At 41.9% G+C, this 21,286-nt stretch overlaps 1 protein-coding gene across 2 annotated transcripts in view; it reads right to left on the minus strand.

The window, feature by feature from the left end:
* The window catches only part of LOC112255367 (metabotropic glutamate receptor 7), a 404,189-nt gene that overhangs the window by 50,379 nt on the left and 332,524 nt on the right, over positions 1-21,286 (minus strand). For both annotated transcript variants that reach the window (XM_042324868.1, XM_042324869.1), the window contains exons 8-9: positions 5,842-6,044; positions 4,243-4,975 (exon numbers count right to left, since the gene is read on the minus strand). In XM_042324868.1, coding sequence (XP_042180802.1) covers positions 4,243-4,975; positions 5,842-6,044 — 936 coding nt within the window. The remainder of the gene's footprint in view (positions 1-4,242; positions 4,976-5,841; positions 6,045-21,286) is intronic.

The following is a 21,286-nucleotide window of genomic DNA, read 5'->3' on the forward strand; positions in this document are numbered from 1 at the left end:
GAACTACACTGTGAAAGCTATGTCTTTATAAGACATCTGGTCATAGAAATTCATAGAAAGCAGGCTGATTTGATTTGATTAGATTCATTGTATGCGTTTTTACATTTGAATTTATAATGGTGTTTTCCCGCTAATGAGACATTTGCGTTAATAGCCTATGTGCGCATTGCTAATAGTTTATCAACATGTTAAGCTAAACGTTCTGATCTGTTACTTTAGCCACATTGCATATACATTATTTATTTATTTTTTACATTTTTTGTTTTATGTATTCATTTGGGATCTATCGCATCCCACAACTGTCCCTGACTATGTTTGGAATACTTATTCTCTCGCACAAATTAGGTCAACTAGGGATAGTAGAGTTAATGCTACTCATCTTCTGAAGTGCACAGCTGCATCCCCCGATGTGTCTGTCTTCACTTGTAGCCTGTGAGAAAGACCTGATCATGTGACAAAGAGAGCCATGGGAGTGAGAGGTGCTTCGGATTGCGTGGAACTCGGGGAGAAAGAAACAACGCAGCACTCCGGGCCAAGGGCACAGCGGCCACTGGCCGCAAAGGTCATGGATCTTTTTAGAGTGCATTGTGATCACACAAAAGGGATTCTTCGGGAAAATTTGAAACATTATGAAGCGCTTGTCAAATTGTGAATGAGAGACTGATGTAGTGTGTACAGCCTGCACACACAAAAATAAACAAAGCAGAGCTCATGGTAGCCTAGTGGTTAGAGCATTGGACTAGTAACCGGAAGGTTGTGAGTTCAAATCCCTGAGCTGACAAGGTACAAATCTGTCGTTCTGCTTCTGAACAGGCAGTTAACCCACTGTTCCTAGACCGTCATTGAAAATTAGAATTTGTTCTTAACTGACTTTCCTAGTTAAATAAAGGTTAAAAAAAATGCCTTTCAAGCTACTTCTTTCAAATCATCATTAGAGTCGTATCATGCAGCCTTACAACGTATCACAAAGCCCAACGTTTATAGAACAACTACAGTTACATGAATAGCTCTGAATGAAGAGCATTAAAGGAGGTCCTGTGTCTTTGTTAACCTCTCAACACAGAACAGCCGAATGTGAGAACTCCTTCAAATCGGTTGGGGAAAATATATATTTTATTCAGCTTTGTTCAATTGTATTCTTCATACTATAACATATTATAAAATAATGCCTCGGAATTCTAAGCAAATGGAGTCTGCTAAATGAACTAGTGTAGCCCACAGCCATATGTTATAGCCAGATCAGGTGGTAACATGAGGACAACTCAGAGGATGCTATTCTGTTCTTCTGAAATTGACTACATTTTCTTCATATCATGTTTCTTAAGACCTGTATAAAATAAATAATGGATTTATTGTGAAGGTGTAGACTATATTACATGGATTTATTCTGATGGTGTAGACTATATTACATGGATTTATTGTGAAGGTGTAGACTATATTACATGGATTTATTGTGAAGGTGTAGACTATATTACATGGATTTATTCTGATGGTGTAGACTATATTACATGGATTTATTGTGAAGGTGTAGACTATATTACATGGATTTATTGAAGGTGTAGACTATATTACATGGATTTATTCTATATTACATGGATTTATTCTGATGGTGTAGACTATATTACATGGATTTATTGTGAAGGTGTAGACTATATTACATGGATTTATTGTGAAGGTGTAGACTATATTACATGGATTTATTCTGATGGTGTAGACTATATTACATGGATTTATTAGACATTTTAAAATGCTATGTGTGGAAGCCAGGAGATGCTAAATATGTTCATGTTAATTAATGGTAAATTACAGTGAGACAGTTATTTGCTCGACAATCACCATCTGACAAAATTTGGTGACCGCCACAGCCCTAGTTGTTAAATGTGAGAAAGCTAATTGGGATCCTATTAAAGAAAATGAACTACATCTGAGCCATTGCCGGTTTCAATAACACTCTTCAAAGCTCTCATTTTGGTGAATAATGTCTATAATCTATGCAATTATTATCAATCATCAGATTAAGTCTGAATTTAAAAGATGAGCTCAGGGAAATGTATGTGTGTGTGTGTGTGTGTGTGTGTGTGTGTGTGTGTGTGTGTGTGTGTGTGTGTGTGTGTGTGTGTGTGTGTGTGTGTGTGTGTGTGTGTGTGTGTGTGTGTGTGTGTGTGTGTGTGTGTGTGTGTGAGTGTGTGAGTGTGTGAATATGTGCATATATGTGAGTGTGTGCGTTTGTGTGTATGTGTAAATGTGTGCATGTGTGAGTGTGTGAGTGTGTGTGAATGTGTGTGTGTGTGTGTGTGCATGTGCAAGTGTGTGCATGTGTGTGTATGTGTGCGTGTGAATGTGTGTGTGTGTGTGTGTGTGTGTGTGTGTGTGTGTGTGTGTGTGTGTGTGTGTGTGTGTGTGTGTGTGTGTGTGTGTGTGTGTGTGTGTGTGTGTGTGTGTGTGTGTGTGTGTGTGTGTGTGTGTGTGTGTGTGTGTGTGTGTGTGTGTGTGTGAGTGTGTGCATGTGTATGTATGTGTGAGTGTGTGCGAGTGTGTGTATGTGTGAGTGTGTGAGTGTGTGTGTGCTCTTACACACGTCTACCCAATATCCAGCAGCACCTCACAGCGGCACACCTTTCTTCAGACCCTGCAGCTGAACACCAGTGTGAAGCAGCCTTATTGTCCCAGCCCTCATCAGTATTCTACCCAGCCTCAGACAGGTAAGTAATGACAAGCAGTAAAGGTCTGGGTGTTACAATTCCAGTCTGCCCGGGCTGGGGTGCCTGCCTGCTGCCTGAGCTCTGCCTGGCTGTGCTCGATGACGTCAGGCCTTCACACAGCACAGAGTAGCACACACACACACACACACACACACACAGCGTATCTCCCTTGTACAGATGAGACTGCCGTCCTAATGAGACTTCATCTCTCGTCTCTCCCCAGGGCTGTATATCCTCTTTAGTCCTCCGCTCCCAAATGGCACCCTATTCCCTTTACAGTGCACTACTTTAGACCAGGGTCAGTAGGACTGGCACACTATTCCCCTTTATAGTGCACTACTTTAGACCAGGGTCAATAGGACTCTGGCACACTATTCCCTTTATAGTGCACTACTTTAGACCAGGGTCAGTAGGACTATGGCACCCTATTCCATTTATAGTGCACTACTTTAGACCAGGATCAATAGGACCCTGGCACCATATTCCCTTTATAGTGCATTACTTTAGACCAGGATCAATAGGACTCTGGCACCATATTCCCTTTATAGTGCACTACTTCAGACCAGGACATTGCACTATATAGGGAACAGGGTCAGGGACAGGTAATAACTACACCAACCCAGAGACATCTATTTCACCTACTGTACTACACAATGCATTTCACTAGACTCAGGCCCTCCTTCAGCTCCACTGCAAATCTTGTTGTTTTGCCGGTAGTATTTGTAAAGGCAAAATCATTTTAGTTTTCCTTTTTTTTGCTCTTCAGGGTAAATGTTTAACATCTATTTCTTGTAGCACTTTAGGCATTTGTACACAAAGTCATTAGGGACATGCTAATTACAATAGTTAGGGGTATCTATTGTAAAAAAAAATTAAATACGGTTTCTGTCAGCAAATTAAATTCTGATTACACTGTCATTGGTTTGTAAAACACAATCACACAGTCAGCTTGCCAGGATCTGTCACCTATATACATGCACAATCTATTTGGGGATCCTCAGGAGTAGTATTTTTCCATTCCCAAGGTGTTTGTAGTGACACCTCTAGCACTGAGATGCAGTGGCTTAGACCGCTGAACCAGGGTCTGTAGTGACACCTCTAGCACTGAGATGCAGTGCCCTCTGAACCAGGGTCTGTAGTGACACCTCTAGCACTGAGATGCAGTGCCTTAGACCTCTGAACCAGGGTCTGTAGTGACACCTCTAGCACTGAGATGCAGTGCCTTAGACCGCTGAACCAGGGTCTGTAGTGACACCTCTAGCACTGAGATGCAGTGACCTCTGAACCAGGGTCTGTAGTGACACCTCTAGCACTGAGGTGCAGTGCCTTAGACCGCTCCGCCAGTCGGGATCCCAAGGCCAAGGGGTTGATGGAGTCCACTTGATATTGTGATACAACATGATGATGTGGGATGTAGACAAATGGCTGGAACCACAGCTACTGGAGAAATGCTTGTAGCTGACTGTCCAGTCGAACAATGACGATGACGATGAAATGTCAAAAATATAACAATAAGAAACAGCAAAAAAATCACCTTTACCTTTTCTGCGGACTGAGCTGTCCCAAAGAAGATGGGAATGAAGGCTAGCCAGACGATACAGGTGGTATACATCGTGAATCCAATGGGTTTAGCCTCGTTAAAGTTCTCCGGGACGCCCCGCGTCTTGATGGCGTACACTGTACACGTGACCATGAGTAGGATGCTATAACCCAACGAGCATATAATCTGCAGGTCCGTGATGTCACATTTCAGTACTCCTCTGGCCTGGTCGGGGTTGACGGTTTTCTGTTCGTCATAGTCGATGATGGTGTTGGGGGGGTCCACCCCGAACCAGATAAACACCCCCAGGAGCTGAATGGCGATCAGGCAAGTGGTTATAGCCAGCTGGGAGGTCGGGCTGATCAGCCTGGGTGCTGTCACCGACTTCTTACCCTCTTCGAAGATGCGGTAGATACGGTTTGTCTTGGTGAGGAGGGCCGCGTAGCTAATACACATACCGAGACCTAGGAAGATCCGTCGGAATGAACAGACGGCGACATCAGGCTTGGCAATCATGAGGAAGGTGATGATGTAACAGAGGAAGATCCCGGTGAGAAGGACGTAGCTCAGCTCGCGGCCCGACGCGCGCACGATGGGTGTGTCATTGTGGCGGACAAAGGTTGCCATGACGAAGATGGTGGCGATGATGCCCAGCATGGCGAGGAAGACGGGGATCACTGCCCAGGGGGAGTGCCACTCCAGCTTCACGATGGGGATGGGCTGGCATGCCGTCCTGTTGATTAGATAATTCATTGATTGATTGATTAAAGGTGAACTTTACCCAACATCCAGAAACTCTCAAGTGATTCCATACACTTGAAACTAGTTCAGTGGAGTTTGCCATCTCCCCCTCTCTCTCCTTGTAGTACTTAAACAGCTGCACAAACGGGTCCTTGGACTCGTGACGTTGCTGGATGCCTCACTACTACATTGCCTGTTCAGAATTCAGAAATCCACAAAGCATGGACAAATGTGTCGTTTTATTGAAAGCGTATGGCGTACTATTGGTATTGAGTGAGGAAATGTGTACTTTTTACACCTAAAACATTTGCGACAATTTTACGTCATTCTTTTATGCAACCGACGGACACAGCAGGTGAGATGGGTAACAACTGAGCATGTGTACACATGTCCTGACTCAAACCCGATAGTACAGTACTTTTGATTTTTTTTTTAAATAGCTTTCAATAAAACAACCAATTTGTCCACACTTTGCAGATTTCTGAACCATGAATTCACGAGCAACAGAGCAATGAGGCCTGCACCCAGCATGGCAGCTGTTCCAGTACAGCGCCACAGGGAGAGAGATGTGACAGGGGGAAAACTCAGCTTTATGTAAGTTTATTTGACAATTCTCAAAAAACACATACAGACGACAAGAAGAAAAGCAGTGCTGTAAAACATCATACTATCAAGGAAGACACAAACATGTCACAGACTAATTTAGGGTTGCAAAATTCCTAATGACTTTACAATATTCCTGGATTTTCCAGAAATCCAGAAATCCCCAAATCCCGAAAACATGGAAATGTTGGGAAAGTTTCAGGAATTTTGCAACCCTTGACTTTTATTTTTTTGTATAGTGTTCCTGACTGTCACCTGTTGGGGTTTGGCCTCATGTTGTAGGAGCACAGCTTGCAAGACGTTGCATCATATTGATACTGGTAGCCATCACAGGGCTCACAGTGCCAGCAGCAGGGCATGCCTTTCACTGCCTTCTTCCTCTCTCCTGTCCTGCAGGGCAGACTACACACAGAGCTGGGAATCTCTGTCTGTCCGTTAGGCCACTGCATGTCCTCAATCTGGAACACACGACGGAGGGAGATGGCTTAGAGGATGGGGGGGGGGCATGTACCTCATTACAACATACAAGACACATACAAACACAGGAGTATAATAATGAAAAGGAGTTGTTAAAAAACAAATCAAGTGTATCTATGTCTCTCTGTTAGCCCACTGCATTTCCTTAATCTGGAGCACAGTTAAACACATATGGAGGGTATCGTTTTGTTTTGTTTTGTTTTGTTAGTTCCTCAAAATGATGACTCTATTGTCACTGTAAACTTCATGCATAGAGTTTTACCTAACTGGCTAACTGTAAAATACACTTCACAAACACTTTACAAACACTTTACAAACACTTTACAAACACTTCACAAACACTTTACAAACACTTTACAAACACTTCACAAACACTTTACAAACACTTTACAAACACTTTACAAACACTTCACAAACACTTTACAAACACTTTACAAACACTTTACAAACACTTTACAAACACTTTACAAACACTTTACAAACACTTTACAAACACTTCACAAACACTTTACAAACACTTTACAAACACTTTACAAACACTTTACAAACACTTTACAAACACTTCACAAACACTTTACAAACACTTCACAAACACTTTACAAACACTTCACAAACACTTTACAAACACTTTACAAACACTTTACAAATAAATACGTTTTCCTGCCTTAATGTACGATTTTTCTGTAAATATTCACGATTGCCTCGGGATATTTTTATGCTGGTGACTTCAATACCCAATGGACCCAATGGTAATGGAAGTTACTTTTATGTACTGATATCAAGCAGCATAAAAGTTATTATTAAATGTCCTCATATTTAAATTCCATGAAGTGGTGATGAAAACATACATTCTGGATCTGTTGAATGTTCATTTTAATCTGATAAATGATAATTATTCGTCTACCTCCTCATGCGTTTTTTTGCACACAATGTATATAGACTCTTTTTTTTTATGTTGAAATTTTTTTCTACTGTGTTATTGACTTGTTTATTGTTTACTCCATGTCTAACCCTGTGTTGTCTGTTCACACTGCTATGCTTTATCTTGGCCAGGTCGAACTTGTTCTCAACTAGCCTACCTGGTTAAATAAAGGTTAAATAAATACAAATATTTTTTAAAAATCAGATTCATTCCGCCATTCTTTGATTTCTTGTTTTGTTTTTTTGTGTACTTTTTCTACTCTTTACATTTTAATTGTTTGATATTTTACTGCATCGTTAGGAGCTAGTAACATAAGCATTTCGCTGCAGCCGCTCTAGCATCTGCTAAACTGTGTACAGTTCTGGTTTGAAGTGTTTTAACAAGGCTGAGTGGCTAACAACTTCCAAGGTCTTTTTCTGTTTGGACACAAAAGAGATTGACTGCCGACACACACAGAGGTGCTATGTACTGTCTGCAGGCGAATCCCTACTGGTGTGTTAGACTTTAACCGTTAAAGTTAACTAGGGCCTAGACAGATCCGTGGACCGACAGATTTCTTCAAGTAAAGCATGACTTTTAAAAACACACTCACGACTAGTATTTTCCCTAACAAACCCACAGATAACTGTCCCTCTCCAACTTTGACTGTCACCACTGTGAAAACCGTCTGACTGACTGTTACCTGGAGTCTGGCAGACTGACTGTTACCTGGAGTCTGGCTGATTGTTACCTGGAGTCTGGCAGACTGACTGTTACCTGGAGTCTGGCTGATTGTTACCTGGAGTCTGGCAGACTGACTGTTACCTGGAGTCTGGCTGACTGACTGTTACCTGGAGTCTGGCTGACTGACTGTTACCTGGAGTCTGGCAGACTGTTACCTGGAGTCTGGCAGACTGTTACCTGGAGTCTGGCTGACTGACTGTTACCTGGAGTCTGGCAGACTGACTGTTACCTGGAGTCTGGGTGACTGACTGTTACCTGGAGTCTGGCAGACTGTTACCTGGAGTCTGGCAGACTGTTACCTGGAGTCTGGCTGACTGACTGTTACCTGGAGTCTGGCAGACTGTTACCTGGAGTCTGGCAGACTGTTACCTGGAGTCTGGCTGACTGACTGTTACCTGGAGTCTGGCAGACTGTTACCTGGAGTCTGGCTGACTGACTGTTACCTGGAGTCTGGCTGACTGACTGTCACTTGGGGACTAGGGGAATGAAAAATATCCTTCAAACTTTCCTATGACACATTCGGCAGGATGGCTGACGGGACAAGGTCAGGCATTCCAGCACCACAACAAAAGACAAACTCAGAATAACCTAATCTACCGACTGATAGATAGACTGATAAAAAAACAGACTTATTATTATTATCTTCTCTCTCTGTCTCTCTCTCCTCTCTCTCTCTCTCTCTCTCTCTCTCTCTCTCTCTCTCCTCTCTCTCTCTCTCTCTGTCTCTCTCTCTGTCTCTCTCTCCTCTCTGTCTCTCTCTCTCTCTCTCTCTCTCTCTCTCTCTCTCTCTCTCTCTCTCTCTCTCTCTCTCTCTCACCTCTCTCTCTCTCTCTCTGTCTGTCTGTCTCTCTCTCTCTCTCTCTCTCTTCTCTCTCTCTCTCTCTCTCTCTCTCTCTCTCTCCTCTCTCTCTCTCTCTCTCCTCTCTCTCTCTCCTCTCTCTCTCTCTCTCTCTCTCTCTGTCTCTCTCTCTCAGTCTCCTCTCTCTCTCTATCTCTCTCTCTCTCTCTCTCTCTCTCTCTCACACACCTCTCTCTCTCTCTCTCTCTCTCTCTCTCTCTCTCTCTTTCTCTCTCTCTCTCTCTCTCTCTCCTCTCTCTCTCTCTCTCTCTCCTCTCTCTCTCTCTCTCTCTCTCTCTCTCTCTCTCTCTCTCTCTCTCTCTCTCTCTCTCTCTCTCTCTCTGTCTCTCTCTCTCTCTCTCTCTCTCTCTCTCTCTCTCTCTCTCTCTGTCTCTCTCTCTCTCTCTCTCTCTCTGTCTCTCTCTCTCTCTCTCTCTCTCTCTCTCTCTCAAACTCACTCACTCTCTCTCTCTCTCCTCTCTCTCACAGCTCTCTCACCTCTCTCTCTCTCTCTCTCTCTTATATCACGTCCCACCCTACATCCATTCATCCCTCCATTCTTCCCACTCACTCTCTCCATCCGACCGGCTCCATCTCCTTCATGCCAAGCTCAGCTTTAGTAGTGTTAAGTCTCTAGTGATAGCCTTAAGATTAATCTCGGACACCTGAAATTCAATGAAATTGCTTCAGATTCTCGATTAAGTCCCGGGGGGGAAGACGTGTTAGAAAATGTACTAACAAGATTAGCCAATTTTTCCGCTCTTCAAAAAGGAAACTTCCAGACAGTTTCAGGCTAGCCAAGTCTTCACCTCTAAAAGGAAACTTCCAGACAGTATCAGGCTAGCCAAGTCTTCACCTCTAAAAGGAAACTTCCATACAGTTTCAGGCTAGCCAAGTCTTCACCTCTAAAAGGAAACTTCCAGACAGTTTCAGGCTAGCCAAGTCTTCACCTCTAAAAGGAAACTTCCAGACAGTTTCAGGCTAGCCAAGTCTCCACCTCTAAAAGGAAACTTCCAGACAGTTTCAGGCTAGCCAAGTCTCCACCTCTAAAAGGAAACTTCCAGACAGTTTCAGGCTAGCCAAGTCTTCACCTCTAAAAGGAAACTTCCAGACAGTTTCAGGCTAGCCAAGTCTTCACCTCTAAAAGGAAACTTCCATACAGTTTCAGGCTAGCCAAGTCTTCACCTCTAAAAGGAAACTTCCATACAGTTTCAGGCTAGCCAAGTCTTCACCTCTAAAAGGAAACTTCCAGGCAGTTTCAGGCTAGCCAAGTCTTCACCTCTAAAAGGAAACTTCCAGGCAGTTTCAGGCTAGCCAAGTCTCCACCTCTAAAAGGAAACTTCCATACAGTTTCAGGCTAGCCAAGTCTTCACCTCTAAAAGGAAACTTCCAGACAGTTTCAGGCTAGCCAAGTCTTCACCTCTAAAAGGAAACTTCCAGGCAGTTTCAGGCTAGCCAAGTCTTCACCTCTAAAAGGAAACTTCCAGACAGTTTCAGGCTAGCCAAGTCTTCACCTCTAAAAGGACACTTCCAGACAGTTTCAGGCTAGCCAAGTCTCCACCTCTAAAAGGAAACTTCCATACAGTTTCAGGCTAGCCAAGTCTCCACCTCTAAAAGGAAACTTCCATACAGTTTCAGGCTAGCCAAGTCTTCACCTCTAAAAGGAAACTTCCAGGCAGTATCAGGCTAGCCAAGTCTCCACCTCTAAAAGGAAACTTCCAGGCAGTTTCAGGCTAGCCAAGTCTCCACCTCTAAAAGGAAACTTCCAGGCAGTATCAGGCTAGCCAAGTCTCCACCTCTAAAAGGAAACTTCCAGACAGTATCAGGCTAGCCAAGTCTCCACCTCTAAAAGGAAACTTCCAGGCAGTTTCAGGCTAGCCAAGTCTCCACCTCTAAAAGGAAACTTCCAGGCAGTTTCAGGCTAGCCAAGTCTCCACCTCTAAAAGGAAACTTCCAGACAGTATCAGGCTAGCCAAGTCTCCACCTCTAAAAGGAAACTTCCAGGCAGTTTCAGGCTAGCCAAGTCTCCACCTCTAAAAGGAAACTTCCAGGCAGTTTCGGACCAAATATCCCCTCGAAAGATGTGATCAACCTGCAAAATGATCAGTGATGAAAAATCAGCGTACAAGAACAAAGTTCCTCATCAGTTGTCGCGTCCAACAGTCTGTCGACAGCTGTCACTACCATTTACTGATAACATCTGTCCACCAGAGATAACCTTAACATCAACTCGTGTGACAAGACTCGGTCGCAGGCGATTTAGTTCTGAGTGCCGAGATCGCTAGTGTTTTTCGACACATTCCACTGTTGTAGCTAGTGTGTGAAACAGTCATACATCGAGGTGCTCACTGGATGGATTCAATTTATTACTATTTCTAACCAGGAGGGAAAGTTCGTCACTAAATCAGTCATTAACATGGAACACTGTATGAAATAGAACAGGATGAAAGGCTGCTACGCTGCTACACTTTAAATGATTCAACGCCTCTTTTTGAAGTGATGTCACCTCTGAGAGTTAGACCTGAGCAAGATGTCCATAGTTTAATCACAATGAATAAGTATGAAGATATTATTATATTATATTATTATAGCTCCTTTGTTCACCATTTAAAACAATTTAATAGTCTGGAATATTTTGTAACGGGTATGCATCCCAAATAGCAACCTATTCCCTAGACGTGCAGTGTACTATGTTTGACCAGAGCCTTAAGTGCCTTGTTCGAAAGTGCCACCCTATGTAGTGCTGGGGTTTAGAGACTCAGCCACAGAGTACTGAACCTGTCTGTCCTACATTCTGACATCTTTAAAAATGAGGAGATATATGCAGAATAGAATAGAAAAAGGCTTCTCAACAGTTTTTACCCCCAAGCTATAAGACTCCTGAACAGGTAACCAAATGACTACCCGGACTATTTGCATTGTGTGTGTGTGTGTCCCAACCCCTCTTTTACACTGCTGCTACTCTCTGTTCTTCGTATATGCATAGTAAACATACATATAACATCCTGTTCACTTCTTCATTCAAATGACAGGCATTTGGGCCTTGTTCGGTGTCTGAAGTAAATCTCTATGATGTCACCCTCTATGACGTCACCCTCTATGATGTCACCCTCTATGATTTCACTCTCTATGACGTCACACTCTATGTTGACACTGTCTATGTTGACACTCTCTATGTTGACACTCTCTATGTTGACACTCTCTATGATGTCACCCTCTATGATGTCACCCTCTATGATGTCACCCTCTATGTTGACAATCTCTATGTTGACAATCTCTATGTTGACACTCTCTATGATGTCACTCTCTATGATGTCACTCTCTATGATGTCACTCTCTATGATGTCACCCTCTATGATGTCACCCTCTATGTTGACAATCTCTATGTTGACACTCTCTATGTTGACACTCTCTATGATGTCACTCTCTATGATGTCACTCTCTATGATGTCACTCTCTATGATGTCACCCTCTATGATGTCACCCTCTATGTTGACAATCTCTATGTTGACACTCTCTATGTTGACAATCTCTATGTTGACACTCTCTATGTCACTCTCTATGATGTCACTCTCTATGTTGACACTCGCTATGTTGACACTCTCTATGTTGACACTCTCTATGTTGACACTCTATATGATGTCACTCTCTATGATGTCACTCTCTATGTTGACACTCGCTATGTTGACACTCTCTATGATGTCACTCTCTGATGTCACTCTCTATGTTGACACTCTCTATGTTGACAATCTCTATGTTGACACTCTTTGAGTCTGACTCCTTAATGAAAAAAATCTTCATCCAGTAGAGGTGAGTAATCGCTGTCCTTATATCGAGAAGCGCTTTTCGGTCATTAGACACAGCGGCAAGAAACATTATGTACAAAATAAGTGACAAATATCGCAACAAAAACACACACAATAGCACAATCGGTTTGGAGCTCGTTAAAAATGGCAGCCATCTTCTCTGGCGCCATTCTTCCACTGCTCTAATATAAAAGTACACACACGCACGCTGCGCGGGTCAGCTGTTTGTTCACCCGCACCCGCCCACAATTGCGAACAACACATCCGCAACCGTCTGACTTTAAGTGATAAAGTGAAAATGTGAGACCAGCAAATGACCATAACCCGGAAATATAGAAAATGTAATGTACAGTCAGAGATGAAGGAACTATTTTTTGACAGGCCTTTTTACATACGCCTATGTTTTTTGCTTCTAGCTTCTGACATATTGGCTATTTTGTTCATCTATAATTAGATACAGACATACAGCTTCTCTTCTGTCATTACTTGTTTCCCTAAAAGACTAAATAAACCCCTTTATTTTTATTTATCCAACTAGGCAAGTCAGTTAAAATAACAAATTCTTATTTACAATGACAGCCTAGGAACAGCGGGTTAACTGCCTTGTTCAGGGGCAGAACGACAGATTTTGTTCCTTTTCAGCTCGGGGATTTGATCTAGCAACCTTTTGGTTGCTGGCCCAACCCTCTAGCTGCCAGGCTACCTGCTGCCCCCCCCCCCCCTTGCTCAGCAGAATAATGTAATAAATTGATAGAATAAATGCTTCAATCTAGTTGATATCGGTAAAGCTTTCTCTTTCTCCTTTCATCTCTGCTTTTCTCACGATGCTGAAAGACCATTCTCCATTCCTGTTCCCGAGTCAAAATGTACATTTGGTCTATACATTTACTGCAAGAAATGAATGTTGCGGTTATGGACCGTCTGTAAAGGTGCTATCTTTATCAGTATCATTAAAGCTGATAGTATTTCAATCACATTTAGGGGCCGTCTGTAAAGGTGCTATCTTTATCAGTATCATTAAAGCTGATAGTATTTCAATCACATTTAGGGGCCGTCTGTAAAGGTGCTATCTTTATCAGTATCATTAAAGCTGATAGTATTTCAATCACATTTAGGGGCCGTCTGTAAAGGTGCTCTCTTTATCAGTATCATTAAAGCTGATAGTATTTCAATCACATTTAGGGGCCGTCTGTAAAGGTGCTCTCTTTATCAGTATCATTAAAGCTGATAGTATTTCAATCACATTTAGGGGCCGTCTGTAAAGGTGCTCTCTTTATCAGTATCATTAAAGCTGATAGTATTTCAATCACATTTAGGGGCCGTCTGTAAATGTGCTATCTTTATCAGTATCATTAAAGCTGATAGTATTTCAATCACATTTAGGGGCCGTCTGTAAAGGTGCTCTCTTTATCAGTATCATTAAAGCTGATAGTATTTCAATCACATTTAGGGGCCGTCTGTAAAGGTGCTATCTTTATCAGTATCATTAAAGCTGATAGTATTTCAATCACATTTAGGGGCCGTCTGTAAAGGTGCTATCTTTATCAGTATCATTAAAGCTGATAGTATTTCAATCACATTTAGGGGCCGTCTGTAAAGGTGCTATCTTTATCAGTATCATTAAAGCTGATAGTATTTCAATCACATTTAGGGGCCGTCTGTAAAGGTGCTGTCTTTATCAGTATCATTAAAGCTAATAGTGTTTCAATCACATTTAGGGGCCGTCTGTAAAGGTGCTCTCTTTATCAGTATCATTAAAGCTGATAGTATTTCAATGACATTTAGGGGCCGTCTGTAAAGGTGCTATCTTTATCAGTATCATTAAAGCTGATAGTATTTCAATCATATTTAGGGGCCGTCTGTAAAGGTGCTATCTTTATCAGTATCATTAAAGCTGATAGTATTTCAATCACATTTAGGGGCCGTCTGTAAAGGTGCTCTCTTTATCAGTATCATTAAAGCTGATAGTATTTCAATCACATTTAGGGGCCGTCTGTAAAGGTGCTATTTTATCAGTATCATTAAAGCTGATAGTATTTCAATCACATTTAGGGGCCGTCTGTAAAGGTGCTCTTTTATCAGTATCATTAAAGCTGATAGTATTTCAATCACATTTAGGGGCCGTCTGTAAATGTGCTATCTTTATCAGTATCATTAAAGCTGATAGTATTTCAATCACATTTAGGGGCCGTCTGTAAAGGTGCTCTCTTTATCAGTATCATTAAAGCTGATAGTATTTCAATCACATTTAGGGGCCGTCTGTAAAGGTGCTCTCTTTATCAGTATCATTAAAGCTGATAGTATTTCAATCACATTTAGGGGCCGTCTGTAAAGGTGCTCTCTTTATCAGTATCATTAAAGCTGATAGTATTTCAATCACATTTAGGGGCCGTCTGTAAAGGTGCTATCTTTATCAGTATCATTAAAGCTGATAGTATTTCAATCACATTTAGGGGCCGTCTGTAAAGGTGCTATCTTTATCAGTATCATTAAAGCTAATAGTGTTTCAATCACATTTAGGGGCCGTCTGTAAAGGTGCTCTCTTTATCAGTATCATTAAAGCTGATAGTATTTCAATGACATTTAGGGGCCGTCTGTAAAGGTGCTATCTTTATCAGTATCATTAAAGCTGATAGTATTTCAATCATATTTAGGGGCCGTCTGTAAAGGTGCTATCTTTATCAGTATCATTAAAGCTAATAGTGTTTCAATCACATTTAGGGGCCGTCTGTAAAGGTGCTATCTTTATCAGTATCATTAAAGCTGATAGTATTTCAATCATATTTAGCGGCCGTCTGTAAAGGTGCTATCTTTATCAGTATCATTAAAGCTAATAGTATTTGAAGGTATTCAGTTGTACAATAGACTACTTTCCTTTCCTATTTCATCAAACTGATGTCATTTTAAAATAATTAATTGCATTTTCTCCCGGTCTTTGCTGAAGATCCAATGGCACTTATTGTAAGAATAAGGGTGTTAAAGGGTGTTAAACCTCAATCTAACCTTCACACCATCACGGTCACCTAATCATCCACAGCTTCGTCATTCATCCCCCTCCTCTCCCCTGTAACTATTCCCCAGGTCGTAGCTGTTAATGAGAATGTGTTCTCAGTCAACTTACCTGGCAAAATAAGGGTTAAATAAAAAAAGTGACTGTCAAATTTGATTTAATATCATGTTCACAAGTACAGTGAACTACCTTTCTTACAAGCTCTATATCCAACATTGCAGTAATCAATATCAATGTACTGTAGTACCAAAAATAACATAAGAACAAAAATATAAGATACAAAAATAAGAAATAACACAAGAAGTGAGCATACTATGTACATGGTCAGTCCCAGTACCATATTTACAATGTACTGGACTGATTGAGGTAGATATCTAAAAGGATAACCATACTATATACAGGGTTAGTTCAGTACCATATTTATAGAGGTAGATATCTACAAGGGTAAGTTCCAGTACCATGTTTACAATTTACAATGTACTGGAGTGAAGGAGGTAGATATCTACAAGGGTAACCATACTATATACAGGGTTAGTTCAGTACCATATATACAATGCACAGGGATACTGGAGCGATAGAGGTAGATATGTATAGGGGTAAGGTGACTAGGTATTAGGATATATAATAAACAGAGTAGGAGCAGTGTATATGGTGAGTGTCAGTGTATATGGTGAGTGTGTGTGTGTAGAGTAACGATACATGTGTGTGTGTGTGCATGTTATATAAACCAATTCTTCCTTTGGCCCCCTCTCTTTCCAGTTCTCTGCTGCCAATGACACTTATCTCCCTCACTAGCTTTAAGCACCAGCTGTCAGAGTAGCTCACAGATTACTGCACCTGTACTTAGCCCATCTATAGTTTAGCCCAAAAAACTACCTCTCCCCCTACTGTATTTATTGATTGATTTATTTTGCTCCTTTGCACCCCATTATTTCTATCTCTACCTTGCACATTCTTCCATTGCAAATCTACCATTCCAGTGTTTTACTTGCTCTATTGTATTTACTTTGCCACCGTGGCCTTTTTTTTGCCTTTACCTCCCTTCTCACATCATTTGCTCACATTGTACATAGACTTATTTTTCTACTGTATTGTTGGCTGTATTTGTTTGTTTTACTCCATGTGTAACTCTGTTACTCCATGTGTAACTCTCAGCAGCACTCTGTAGGGTAGGACCGTGGTGTAGCCGGAGGACAGCTGGCTTACATCCTCCTGTGGCTACATTGACTTCAATACAAAACCTAGGAGGCTCATGGTTCTCACCCCTTTCCATAGACTTACACAGTAGTTATGATAACTTCTGGAGAACGTCCTCCAACCTATCAGAGCTCTTGCATCATGAACGGACATGTTGTCCACCCAATCATAGGATCAGAGAATGAACTAGTACTGAAAGCATAGGCTACAGTTAGCTATCACCACAGTGCATAACATGTGGTGAGTAGTTGACTCAAAGAGAAAGACAATTAATTAATTTGCTATGTAGCTAGCTGGCTAAGGCGATCCAACATTGGAACTCTTCCAAGTCAAGGTAAGCTTTCGGTTTTTATTTATTTATTGCCACGGGGCCCACCGGTTAACTGCTAAACTGCTTGCCGACTGTGCACTGTACTGAGTGATTGTAGCAGGTTTACTAATGCATTACTTCTAGTAGCTGTGTGAACGATGACGTTAGCTAATATGGTGACAACGATGAAGGCTGTGTGTAGCAGTTAACGGTTATGATGTGAAAGTTTGGCTTGAAAAGGTTTTTTCACCTAGTCAGAGACAGCTGATGTGTTGTGCACTGAAGTCCACAAGTGAACTGAAAAGGTGAGAGGAGGTGAGCATAGATGCGAGAAGAACATGATCATGCCGTTTGATTGAGGCTGCTATGAAAGTGAACTGTGTTTGTTGATTAAGGGTGTATTCAATCGATTCCGTTTCTTAAACGGAAGCAAACAGAACGAAATGGGGATAAACATACCTGAATTTGTCCAATAGAAACTCTCATTTGCAACTGCTGGACGAATGATTACACCCTAGATCAGCTAGAGGCTTCGCAAAAGTGTGCAAGGTGGTATTGAATGTGTCACTGTCTGTCACTTTGACCATGAAAATTGTTCTTTCGACCTGTGCTGTAAACATTCATTCATAGGCTAGGTTGGAGTCTAAACCGTTCAATGTTACATTGGGCTGGTTGAATGGAATATGAAGGACAGTCATTCAATATGCTGTAATAGAAATAAACCCATGCTCATAAAACAAATACTTTTCCTCCCTCGTCATAAATGGCACCGACTGCCACTGGTGTTTACAGTCCTGTGAGTCTGCATGGAGACAGTGTAAAAATATAAATAAAATACAAGGGTCAACTCAGATAGCCATTTTGTTAACTATTTAGCAGTCTTATGGCTTGGGGATAGAGGCTGTTCAGAAGCCTGTTATTGTCAGAAGATGGACCTCTCTTACAACTTCACCAACTCTTTCTCAAACATTAGACTGTTCTGACCCTTCCTGGATCTCCCAACTCTTTATTTTCAACTCTCCATTTCACATTTTTTTTCTCTAATTCAATTAAAGTCCAACATTGTCCTTTTTACCTTAATGGATAAATGTTACCTTTTTCTTCCCAAGTTCCAAAAAGCATTTGGCGTGTATTTGGCACTCTGCACTTAGGCCCTATAGCTAGGCTTATAAATTGCACAAGAATAACACATTAATGGATTTTTAAACATTGTTTTCTTTGTTCAACCCGCCCGCCACCCACCCGTCGTTCATCCACACAATATTTCATGAGGTTAAACCCGTCTGTCCAGCGGATATCACTGCAGGGACGTCAATAATGCACGCACACGCACACACGCCTATCACGAGTCTTGGAAATGCCACTGTTCTGATATAAACACACACACACACACACAGATCATCTATTTCTGTTGAAGGTGATTGACATGCTCCACATCTGCCAGTGTCTCAGTTAGGAACATTGCTGTAGGAGTGACTATGTCAAAAACTTTTGACACAACTGCAGATATAACCGTATAGTCCCCAATTCTCGAACTGCAGTAATGGGACCAGGGAAATCTGATCTAAGGTAAATAATGGGACCAGGGAAATCTGATCTATGGTCAGTAATGGGACCAGGGAAATCTGATCTAAGGTAAATAATAGGACCAGGGATATCTGATCTAAGGTAAATAATGGGACCAGGGAAATCTGATCTATGGTCAGTAATGGGACCAGGGAAATCTGATCTAAGGTAAATAATGGGACCAGGGATATCTGATCTATGGTCAGTAATGGGATCAGGGAAATCTGATCTAAGGTAAATAATGGGACCAGGGAAATCTGATCTAAGGTAAATAATGGGACCAGGGATATCTGATCTATGGTCAGTAATGGGACCAGGGATATCTGATCTAAGGTAAATAATGGGACCAGGGAAATCTGATCTAAGGTAAATAATGGGACCAGGGAAATCTGATCTTAGGTAAATAATGGGACCAGGGATATCTGATCTATGGTCAGTAATGGGACCAGGGATATCTGATCTATGGTCAGTAATGGGACCAGGGAAACCTGATCTAAGTTAAATAATGGGACCAGAGAAATCTGATCTAAGGTAAATAATGGGACCAGGGAAATCTGATCTAAGGTAAATAATGGGACCAGGGAAATCTGATCTATGGTCAGTAATGGGACCAGGGATATCTGATCTAAGGTAAATAATGGGACCAGGGAAATCTGATCTAAGGTAAATAATGGGACCAGGGATATCTGATCTATGGTCAGTAATGGGACCAGGGATATCTGATCTATGGTCAGTAATGGGACCAGGGATATCTGATCTAAGGTAAATAATGGGACCAGGGAAATCTGATCTAAGGTAAATAATGGGACCAGGGAAATCTGATCTAAGGTAAATAATGGGACCAGGGATATCTGATCTAAGGTAAATAATAGGACCAGGGAAATCTGATCTAAGGTAAATAATGGGACCAGGGATATCTGATCTAAGGTAAATAATGGGACCAGGGATATCTGATCTATGGTCAGTAATGGGACCAGGGATATCTGATCTAAGGTAAATAATGGGACCAGGGATATCTGATCTAAGGTCAGTCATTACTTACCATACAGATAAAGATTTGCTGACATTTCCAGCACTTTCAGGGATAAGACAGATCAATATTCATTATCTACTGTACCTAGTTAATCTGAGGTGTCAGATGAGAAGCCGGTTTAAAACCAACGGTCATCATACTTGAAGAAAAACAAGTAAACAACAAGTTAACAACAAGTAAACAACAAGTAAACAACAAGTTAACAACAAGTAAACAACAAGTAAACAACAAGTTAACACCCAGTAAACATCTGTGTTGGTAAATTATCTACTAAAATAGTTTTACTGTAGCCTACATTTGGGTCATTATAACATAATGCCATATGGCTTCTGTTGTATGATTCCAATAATTCATTAAATTCAAATGTATTTATATAGCCCTTCGTACATCAGCTGATATCTCAAAGTGCTGTACAGAAACCCAGCCTAAAACCCCAAACAGCAAGCAATGCAGGTGTAGAAGTACGGTGGCTAGGAAAAACTCCCTTTGATAGGCCAAAACCTAGGAAGGAACCTAGAGAGGAACCAGGTAATGTGCTTTCCACATCATTTGCTGTATATTGACCCAACACAATCCAGTGAAGCTGGAGTTAAGGAAAAGTGGAATGGAATGTTCCAGTTGATACAGGAAGAGGCAAAACACCGGGTGGAGACGTCAATTCAATGTGCATTCAACGTTGGTTTAGCGTCATTTAATTGAAATGACGTGGAAACAACGTTGATTCAACCAGTGGGAAGGATAGGAGAGGAAAGCATTAGACTGATGTCATTGTGCCTCCAGCCTACACACTCTTATCACTCTCAGCCAGTCCTTTGCTCTCTCTCTCTCTCATCACTCTCACATCCCTCTCACCTCTCTCCCTCTCCTTCTCTCTCTCATCACTCTCTCATCACTCTCACCTCCCTCCCTATCTCTCTCTCTCCCTCTCCTTCTCTCTCTCTCTCTAATCACTCTCACCTCCCTCCCTATCTCTCTCTCCCTCTCCTTCTCTTTCTTTCTCTATCACTCTCTCATCACTCTCACCTCCCTCCCTATCTCTCTCTCCCTCTCCTTCTCTTTCTTTCTCTATCACTCTCATCACTCTCTCATCACCCTCACCTCCCTCCCTATATCTCTCTCTCCCTCTCCTTCTCATCACTCTCTCATCACTCTCACCTCCCTCCCTATCTCTCTCTCACATCACTCTCACCTCCCTCCCTAGCTCTCTCCCTCTCCTCTTTCTTGCTCTATCACTCTCTCTCATCACTCTCTCATCACTCTCACCGCCCTCCCTATCTCTCTCGCTCCCTCATCACTCTCACATCACTCTCACCTCCCTGCCTCTCTCTCTCTCTCTCCTTCTCTCTCTCATCACTCTCTCATCACTCTCACCTCCCTCCCTATCTCTCTCTCTCCCTCTCCTTCTCTCTCTCATCACTCTCACCTCCCTCGCTATCTCTCTCTCCCTCTCCTTCTCTTTCTTTCTCTATCACTTTCTCTCTCTCATCACTCTCACCTCCCTCCCTTTCTCTCTCCCTCTACTTCTCTCTCTCTCTCTCATCACTCTCTCATCACTCTCTCTCATCACTCTCACATCCCTCCCTATCTCTCTCTCTCCCTCTCATCACTCTCTCATCACTCTCACATCCCTCCCTATCTCTCTCTCTCCCTCTCATCACTCTCTTATCACTCTCACATCCCTCCCTATCACTCTCTCCCTCTCCTTCTCTTTCTTTCTCTATCACTCTCTCTCCCTCTCATTTGGATTTACAATAACTTGAGGCATAATAGCCAATTAAACATCTCTCTGTTTTGTTAGTAGGTGAGTAGTTTTTGTTA

This window comes from Oncorhynchus tshawytscha, linkage group LG07 (assembly GCF_018296145.1).
Source record: "Oncorhynchus tshawytscha isolate Ot180627B linkage group LG07, Otsh_v2.0, whole genome shotgun sequence".
NCBI classification, from domain to species: Eukaryota; Metazoa; Chordata; class Actinopteri; order Salmoniformes; family Salmonidae; genus Oncorhynchus; species Oncorhynchus tshawytscha.